A 9,955-nucleotide genomic window follows, 5' to 3' on the forward strand; every position below is an offset into this window, starting at 1 on the left:
TTTTAACTCATATGCCAAGTTATCCCTATGAGAAGCAAGTGCAAATTGTGGTAGCGGCAATGACTTTGCACAATTATATACGGAGAAATAACATGACTGATACGGATTTTGAACAAGCAGTGGATCCCGATTATGGATTGATTGACCATGATGATGCAAATGAAGTGTTGGGTACTTCAAATTCATATGCATCTCCGGACATGGCTTTTTATGTGATGAAATATCGATAAGTTTACAAAGTCGTTGAGATTTGTAATACTAAGTATAACGTATTTCTTTTTTTCGGACATATATGACCATGTTTACTATCATGAAATGACTCTTTCTAGTCAAATTTGTATGAGAGAGACTTGGTTTTATTTCTCTTAATTAGGACCTCCCTTTTTATATGCGGTGCTTACTCAAAAAAATTAGCATCTACAATCGGTCGCTTTACCATCCACCCGAATAAGTTCACTTTCCTTTTTATATCATTTTTATCTTTTGACAATCAATAGCACAACTTTTATCAATACACTAGAATAATCATTAATTAACGAAGATGATTAATACTGCAATAATTAAAAAAATATTCAAAGTTAAAAACAAACCTAAAAGAACCTTAAGCTAAAAGTTAAGTTTTGCATTTAATTTATAATCAAATTATTTTAATATAATTTTTAAATAAATTTACTAATATGTATCTTTATATTACTTTCAACATGAAAATGTAAAATATTATATACTCATTATTTCTTTTTGCAATTTTAAAAATACTAAAATTAAAATATTTAATTTGGTCACACCAAATAACTTTTCAAATACAAGTTTACCAAATGGTTTTCTTTAAAGACTTTTTAGTTTTGGTTTACCAAAACGGTCTAACATTTCTAAAATCCCTTTATCTCAAAGATATTTGTATTCTCCCAAGAAAGATTTCCAAAAGTTCGAATCAAACGGGCCTTAACTGTACAAGCTATTCGGCGTCCAAGGAGTTGCCGTCGACACATGCATAATTATATGTGATTTACTTATATATTTTTCTTCATTTTTACTTTTGAGAAGCACTATTTATTTTAAGGTGATTTTTTATTTTCAGTAGATAGTATTTACTATTAGATTTTTTGGATATTAAGATCCATGAGAAAAATTAAATGGGTGAACTTTAAAAGAGGGAGAAATAGGCATGGAGTCCATAAATATTTGATTTTGTCATAATTTTTCAAATCATAGGTTCATCTTCATTCAATTTCTAAATCCTTTTAAAAAGGCATTTAGGAAGGAAAAAAAGAGAGGTCATATTAACATCATTCATTCATTATTATTATTATTATTATCTCTCCCTCTCCGATTGCTTTGCTTCCAGCACAGTGCAGAGGGCAACGCAGCACAAAGCTGAACCGCCAAAACCCTAATAAGCATTTCCAAGCCACCGTCCACCGGAGGATCGGAGCGGCAAGGCAGGTCGATGCTGGCGCCGGCGCTGGAGATGGAGCCGGTGGAGCCGCAGTCCCTGAAGAAGCTCAGCTTCAGTCCTCAAGCGCGCCCTCGATCTCTTCTCCCCTGTCCACGGCCAGATCGCTCCTCCCGACCCCGAGGTACCCATCTCCTCCTTCCCGCTTCGACCTCGAATCTTTCCCTTTTCGGAAACCCTAAATCGAATTGCGGTTGAATTCGAGGCTGACAGAGGTTTGTTCTTGGGTGCAGCAAGAAGATGCGCATCAGCTACAAGGTTAGTAGTGGCTTCTCGTGGTTCTCTCCTGGCGAGTACGTTTTCCTTGAGTGCCGGGAAGCGGTTTTTTGTTGTGGGGGCGTTGGTTGGTCGTTTGATTGCGGGGCTGTTGATCATAGCGAGGCCCCTTTTGAGCGACGTTCGGGTTTCGGCTTTTGTAGCTTAATTTCGAGTACGGTGGAGGTAGCGGGAGTGAGGACCAGGTTCCAAAGCGGAAGGAGAGCGGCGCCGCGCAGAATCAAAGCCAACAAGCTGCCGGGGCTTCCAATGCGCTTGCTCTTCCGGGTGCGCTATGTTTGTCTGCTTTCTAAATCATGGGTCCGCCTTCTTTTTTCTGCGCAATGTGTAGCTGACTGTGTAGCTGTTGTGCGCATTATGTGCATAGAAGGGTTGTTATTAACATCTGGAAATCGACACATGCACCACTCGAACTTGATAATTGGAAAGTTGTTAGCTTCTTGATTCCTGGTATCTAACTACTTGTGTTCTTTTGATGGTTATCCTATTATTGATGGCTTTTAACGAATTTAATCTGTTGAAGGAGCAATTATAAGTTAGGGCATTTAGTTGCCCGTTAAACTAATGTTACAATCGATTGGCCTCAGTCTTTTTAAATGCAGACTTTTCTTTTTGTTGAATAAAGACAGTGTCAAGTGGCATACTAGACATAGTGAACCAATCTTGTGTTGGTAACGGTGTATATGGGAGACCTCAGTGCTGTCATTCTGAATGATACCATTTTGCTGTTTTTACTAGAGGGAAGAAAGAGTGTCAAATTCTATTTACAAACTTCCTATATGTCTGAAGTTGTAGACAGTTAGAAGAGAACTGAGGCGATAATTTGCTAATTGATATATGTTTCTTCTTCCCCTGGTTATAAAGAAGAGAAGGTTTTACATTTCTTCGTCTCTAGCTTTCCTCGGGGAGTGCATTTTAACTTTGAGTGTCAATTTATTTATAACTGATTCTTTGATGCTTTACTAAATCACCCACAAAGTATATGTAGTTATAATGCATGTGGGTCTGTAGTCTGAATTTGTATGACAAATTTTATAAATTTTAAGTTGTTGTGGGTCAGAAGAAAACCTTAGTGGGCTGATTGACATATGTTTCTTCCGTAGGTTAAATAACAGAAGCTTTGACTTCTCTTCTTCTTTTGTTTTCCTTGATGAGAACATTTATTGAACTTTTGAGTTTTAAATTAAATTGTGATGAATCCTTTGATATTTTTTACATTTAAAAAAGAATCATGAGTCATGAGAATTTTTTTTGTGAATTTTTTTACATTTGAAGAAGATTTATAACTCGTGAGAATGCTCACTATGGCTGGCCAAATTAAACATCGTTTGATATAAACTCCTTTCTTTTTGCAGGTCCAGAAGGTTCTAAAATTCCACCAATGGAAAAGTCTCAAAATGCTTTAACTGTTGGTCCATCATTACGACCTCAAGGATTGTTAGTACCCTTCTTCTCTTTCAAACGACCATCCCTTGGTCAAGAGAATCAAGTTACCCTCATACCTTCACGGAGATATCTCACACATTTTATGCTTTTCAAATTGCTTATCAAAAAAGAAAACATTCAGATTTTTGGCCACTGTATGTGGTATTACTGATTCCAGCTTCTTCTTTTTTTGATGTGTTGCAGCTCTTTTAATTTTGTAGTTTTCTTTGTGGATTTTATTCAAATTTGTTTGTAAAGCTTTTTCAGTAGAACATTCGACATAATGTTGCTCATGTTCATGCATCTTCCTCAGAAATGATGTTGGTCTACATGGAAAAGGCACTGCTATTATCTCTGCTTCTGGATCATCAGACAGGTAAATATGTTGTATTGCATTCTATTTTAGTGTCTGTTGATGTCTTTTGCTTCTTCTTTTTTTCCTTTAAGGCGATCGGTCGCATAATTTAACTTTTCTTCAATAGAAAGACCTTAAATCTAAAAGAACATTTTTTATATTTATATTTTTGGTTTAAACACACAAACCTTTGACTAGAAGAGGTTAAGGTCTACATGTGTTGGTAATTCTTCCCTTTTGGTAGTTAAGAGATCACATTTGTGTAATTTAGCAAGTTTTGATTTTTAAATTGTTTGATTTTATGAATTACTGTTTGTCGAGCCTAAAGAAATTTACTCTTCATGAGTTGCTGGTCATTGTAATCATGCTCTGAAATTCTAATCTCCATCAAGACTAGTTGTTCTACATCACCTAATCGTTGGACCCATAGCCGGTGTAGTGTCTGTTACATGCATCAGTTGCTTATGCTTTGTAATTATTCAGAGGCATTGACAAACTAGGGCAAATACCTATGTATCCTATATTTTTAGTCAAAATAGGACTTTCCTATTACTGTTACTTTTTTAATACGTTGACATTCATCTATTTCCCGCAATCCACTGAAGTAACATCAGAACATTTCTTAATGGTTTCTGAGAAAAGCTGTTTATGGATTCTCATAATTCGACTCATGCATTCAAGGATCACTGAGTCATCTAAAGTTCTGCTCTAAAGTACTTAATTTGCTTTGGCGTCATGCTCTCACTCTGTTTTAGGAATTTGTCTACCTCAGCCATTATGGAAAGACTTCCAAGCAGGTGGCCACGTCCTGTGTGGCATCCTCCATGGAAGAACTACAGGTGAGAATTGTGGCCTAATTTTTCTGGAAGCTAGAAGAAAGTTCTTGTTTTTGTTTCGGTAATAGTTATGGTGTCATGTGATAATTATACATTTGAAACTATCATACAGCTGTGTCTTGTCCATGTTATCGTATCTGCAGTTATTTGCTCGCTTGCTTGGATTGTTATGTGTTTTGTTTTCTCCTTTTTGTATGTGCAGGTCATAAGTGGGCATTTGGGATGGGTGAGATCTATTGCATTTGATCCTAGCAATCAATGGTTCTGCACTGGCTCTGCAGATCGGTTAATTAAGGTATTAAGCTTTTACAATTGTGCTTTTTGATGATTCCTGGTCTTCTTTTGTTTGTAAAATTTGCTGATCATAGATGCTCACTTTTTAGTTCTTTTGGTTGCTACCATTTTGCTAATCTACATTTCTATGTATGGTTCTTTTGGTTAGGAACGAGATGATTGTTAGAATCATTGAGTTGCCAGAAGAGTTGATCACTCTTTCTATGGCAGCATTTTGTTCTGAAACTTTTTTGAAGTGATATCCTTATTTCTAATGTTATTTCCAATTGCATGATCTCTGTGATTTAATTGTATAAAGTACAATTTGAGATGGAAATTGCTATTAAAGTTTTGAAATAGATGAGCGTTGACATTGCAGAGATGAATTCCAAATGCCCCCAACCAGAGGGGGTCTTAAGTTGACTCTTTTCTCTTCGTCGCATGCATTCTGGTTGACCATATGCTTTCTTCATCAACTTCCCTTTTTTTGTGAAATCTGCGCATTCAAGCTTTCTATATTGATATTCTTTTTCTAGATATGGGATCTACAAGCGGAAGGCTGAAGCTAACACTGACAGGACATATTGAACAGATTAGGGTGAGTGCTTGACATAATAAATGATTAGCGGTTTGAACTTGTTTTGGCTAGCTACTTTTCAGATTCTGACAGTTCCAACTCTATACCTTCTTCAAATTACAGGCCTTGCAGTGAGTAGTAAGCATACTTATATGTTCTCTGCTGGTGATGACAAACAAGTTAAATGCTGATCTTGAGCAGAATAAGGTTGTAAATCTATCTCCTCATCAAATGTGAAGCGCTGTGTTCAATTAGTTGAACACATTTAAATAAAAGAATGCTTTCTGCTATTTCAGGTTATCCGGTCTTATCATGGTCATCTTAGTGGTGTTTACTGCTTGGCTCTTCATCCTACTATTGACATTTTGCTCACTGGAGGACGTGATTCTGTCTGTCGGGTATGGAAAAATAAATAGTGATTCCCTCATTAAAATGGAATTCTTAACAGGAGCATTTTTTAGGCTTGATTAATTTTATTTTTTTTAAAAGCTGATTACTGACGGACAAAAATATCCAGGTATGGGACATCCGGAGTAAAATGCAAATTTTTGCACTCTCTGGACATGATAATACAGTTTGTTCGGTCTTAAATTCGACCTACGGTATGCAAAATTATTAATTATCATTATTAATTAACATCAGAATATTTTGGCAAAGCCTTTCCCGTAGCAACCCTATGTAGAGAGAAAAGTGAGGACAATCAGGTGCTAAATTGCTATGGATGCAGTCTGGCTTGTCTCCCTTTTTGAGTGTATGACCTCTTAATATAGTGATCCTGCAACATGTTGCATGGAGAATTCAGCATCATGTAGTCCATGACTAGTCTCTTGGTTGCAGTTCTCTGTGACTCACTAGTTTATCTCTCATGAGGCACAAGATGACATTAACGAGTTTTATACTTCTTAACTTTCAACTTCAATGGATGCTTCTACTTTTAGACTGAACAAAGAAATTAGCCTTGGTGATTTATGTTGTTGTAACTCTGATAAATTAAGAAGTAGAATAAGGTTTTCTGTCAAAGCAGTGATGATGGGTTCTCTTTGTGTGTGTGCGTGTGTGTGTGTGTGAGTGAGAGAGAGAGAGAGAGCAAGAGCATAGGGAAAGCGGTGGAGGGTCTGGGGCAACGGTCAACTCTTCTTTCACAGTTTGTGATGTTGTCATTGATGACACAACTAGCTCTCGGCAGACGGAGACATGCTGTTTTCAGAGTTTAGGGAATAGTTTGGTCCCCCTGTCCACATGCTTCGTCATTCATTTTTAAAGTTGAGAGAGAGAGAGAGAGAGAGAGAGAGAGAGAGAAGCAGTTGATAAAATCACTGTATCACTTTTAGTAGGATGCTTACTCAGCTAACTCGAGAGCAGCACAGTGGTACTTCTTTGAGAGGTCTACACCTAACCCTAACCTCGACACGTCACTTTTGTTTTGTAGAAATTAAGTCTGTTTAACGATATTGACAGCTCTCCTGTTTTACATGTCGAACTGTGGTCCAATCGAGGGTTTTTCCGGAGGTATTTAAGAAAACCAAACCAGACTCAAGCTTGGTTTCCAGTTCAATTTGTTGAACTGACCAGTCCATTTACTCTATTTCTTTCTTCTCTAGGTTTTTTACAAAATTGAGAACTTGATGGTCAGATTTTGGCTGTGTTGTTCAACTCGTTATACTCTGAAGCAGTGATTATTTTTTCTCTAAGTCATCTCTAGATAATGGTTATATATGACGGAAATATCTTATAATTTTGGCTCTGGATAGTGCTTATATAAGCGACAGACATTTCTTCTGATACTATTGACATTCCAGGATCCACAAGTTGTAACTGGCTCCCATGATACAACTAATCAAGTTCTGGGACCTTAGACATGGTAATATAATGTTTTTTGCGATTGCCTTCCGTATTGATTCTGTTTTTGTTGATCCATCATATTCATTGCACAATGTGTTTTGGTCTCTTTGCAACCTGCCTCAGGAAAAACAATGACAACTCTCACTAACCATAAGAAATCTGTGCGAGCAATGGCTCAGCATCCTAAGGAGTAAGCATTTTGCAAGAGATTAGTTAATACTTGTATCAAACCTGTTTAATGTCTTTAATGTTGTCTTATGCTTTCCCTTATTACAGGAACTGTTTCGCATCTGCATCAGCTGATAACATCAAGAAATTCCAGCTTCCTCGAGGGGAATTTCTCCACAACATGCTGTGAGTAGTCAAATAAGCCCTGGCTGTCTGTTTAGCATCTATTTGAGGGCTTTCTGTTTGAGACCACTTCTTCTCATGTCTACGAAAACACACCATCTTTATGCGAAGAAGGGTGTCTATGATATTGAGCCTTTTTCGGTGATCTAATTGCTCTAGATGAATACTACGTACTGTCTTCAATTCTTTTAAGATTGCAGACTTTCTTCTACTGCACCAAAGAATTCTCTGCTAATTTTATTTAAAATGATGGTATTTGCACATCTTATGCAATATGCATATTTTTTCTGTTTGATTTTGGGACGCGATTGATAATTGATTGGGTATGTCAAGTGAAGCATATGATTGGACTATTCTTATTGGCAGATTGAACTATAATATGTGCTCTGTCACCTCATATAAATCCTATGTGATTAAATCAATGGATAATGCTGAGAAACCTTTTTCTTCACATTGCATGGTAGATGTGTTCTATTTTTTGAAAAAAATTGATAAAAGGTTCTCTGTAGAAGTTCAGACAGTGGTGAGACGGCTAGGTTAGCCATGAGTACCCTTGAATCCTGTTGTTTTGTGCTGATACGACTTCTCTAGACTAATCTGGTGCTTAGCCTTCTCAGGGACAAAGGTTTCAGCCTTTTACATTCATGTAGTAAAGAAGTTGCTTCCTGCATTGTCCTTAAATATGTGCTATTTTTGCACAATTTAAGTTGGGATACATCATGGCCTAAAGGCCTGAGGCTTTGAATAAGTTTTCTCAATTCTTAAGAGTGGCATCTACAGTCTAATTCTGTACAGATTACACTTCATCTATCTATCAATTCCTCAAAGCAATGTCTAATGTATCGCAATGTTTATATAAAACAGCTCACAGCAGAAAACCATAATCAACACAATGGCAGTCAATGAAGAAGGTGTGATGGCTACTGGAGGTGTGTTTCTTGGCTTACTTTTTTTTTTTCTTTTGTGTCAACTTGATACGTCCAGTGCAGAAAAACGGTTGGTGGTGTTTGAGATCTTAAGATGTTGTCAAGCATCTACTTCCTTTACTAAGCTTTGACGACTTATAAATCTCGACTTAATGTGAGGAAAACCTTCTTCCCACCCTACCTCTTCCATCTTCCTTTGTTGATGCATTGACAGAAATCTTCTCAATTTTACTTTAACTTTTTTGGTTTTTAGTGACAATGGGAGCTTATGGTTCTGGGACTGGAAGAGTGGCTGGCTTCCAGCAAGCTCATACAATTGTACAGCCTGGTATGTGTGCCAAACATTTCCATCATTTCAAGAGGTTTTTCCTAATTCATTGTGCATAATAATATAAAAATTCTAATGAGTTGCATTCAGGATCCTTGGAGAGCGAAGCTGAATATATGCTCTCTCCTATGACTTAACTGGTTCCACGGCTGGTGTCAGCGCGGCGGACAAGACCATAAAAATGTGGAAAGAGGATGAGCTTGCTACCCCAGAAACTCACCCTCTCAATTTCCAAGCCTCCCAAAGATATCAGGCGGTTCTAGTTCTTTGTGGGCATCCTATTGCAATCTTATGTCACCGCTCGGCAACACGTCCATCCTTTCATGCAGCCCGTTGCTCCAACAGATCTTCTGCATCTACTCTTCGGAAGAAAGCATCTGTGGAATGGCATACAGCCTGCCAAGATAGTTCTATGAACGTTTTTCTTGATGGAGCAGAATTGAGCCAGAATGAAAACCAGAAATCAGAGGGCAAATTTGATTTTCTGCAGATCATGTAATTGTATCTCAAATTATAGTATCCGTATTCTGTACAAATGCTCCGGAAAGTTGAGGATGGCGGAAAGATCCTTGTGTGATGTTTGTGATTGTCTGTGAACCTTAAAAAGCGGGGTGTTTGAGAGATAGAGACGATGCATCCATGCATCGTGCGCTTTGTTTGGGGACAATTTAGCAATTTTGCAAACCGAGGGAATGACATTTTTTTTTCACTCTTTAAGGCAACTCAACGTGGTCATATTGTCTGTTGACTTTTCGACGTATTTATATACACGTCGATTACCTTCTTTATCTCAGCCAATTCAACCTTACCCTTTTGGGCTCCCGAAGTCTCGTAGAGAAACCATCTCCAACGACGACGGGGTCCTGATTGGTCGGTAGAGGGATTCAAGTTGTGTCCTTCAATGAATTGGTAAGAAATGGTCACTTTTGTCGGATCAAGCGAGAAGAGATGTTGTGAGAAACTTCAATGGCATTTGGATGAATCATGGGGCAAGGTGGGATGCAATGATTGCAGCCAATCCCTTTACATGTTCTCATGACAAGTCAATGGGATATTTAAAAGTCCGTCCTAATCTCTTTGTTCATCGTGGAAGATGGTGTTGGATTGTTTATATTTCTACGCTTATTTTGGACCACCCCATGCAGGTACCATGAAATTTCCTAGTTTAATCCTACACAATTGGCGGCATGTCTGCCATCATTGCGCACTAAAAAGCCATATTTTTTCAAAATCTGCCGACCTTTCAACATCAAGAAAATCTAAAAACGGTAAAGAGATCGCACCTAACAAGCGCAACATCATTTCTTTTCCTC

At 37.6% G+C, this 9,955-nt stretch overlaps 1 protein-coding gene and 1 pseudogene across 1 annotated transcript; both read left to right on the top strand.

Moving 5' to 3' along the window:
• Positions 1 to 1,655: 1,655 nt before the first annotated feature.
• LOC120286671 (protein pleiotropic regulator PRL2-like) lies at positions 1,656 to 4,352 on the top strand. Its single transcript, XM_039299044.1, has 5 exons — positions 1,656 to 1,711; positions 1,873 to 1,996; positions 3,085 to 3,166; positions 3,468 to 3,530; positions 4,265 to 4,352. The coding sequence occupies exons 1-5, from the start codon at positions 1,694 to 1,696 to the stop codon at positions 4,350 to 4,352; spliced, it is 375 nt and encodes a 124-aa protein (XP_039154978.1). The 5' UTR covers positions 1,656 to 1,693.
• A 147-nt stretch (positions 4,353 to 4,499) lies between these two features.
• On the top strand, positions 4,500 to 9,265 carry LOC120286670 (annotated as a pseudogene).
• The last annotated feature ends 690 nt before the right edge of the window (positions 9,266 to 9,955 follow it).

Source organism: Eucalyptus grandis, chromosome 8, assembly GCF_016545825.1.
Source record: "Eucalyptus grandis isolate ANBG69807.140 chromosome 8, ASM1654582v1, whole genome shotgun sequence".
Lineage (NCBI taxonomy): Eukaryota > Viridiplantae > Streptophyta > Magnoliopsida > Myrtales > Myrtaceae > Eucalyptus > Eucalyptus grandis.

What these genes read in the sequence shown, in the direction of transcription:
- LOC120286671 (XM_039299044.1), top strand. An exon ending in TCATTACGACCTCAAGGATT is followed by an intron (nt 3,167 to 3,467) that starts GTTAGTACCCTT and finishes CATCTTCCTCAG; the next exon opens with AAATGATGTTGGTCTACATG. An exon ending in GCTTCTGGATCATCAGACAG is followed by an intron (nt 3,531 to 4,264) that starts GTAAATATGTTG and finishes ACTCTGTTTTAG; the next exon opens with GAATTTGTCTACCTCAGCCA.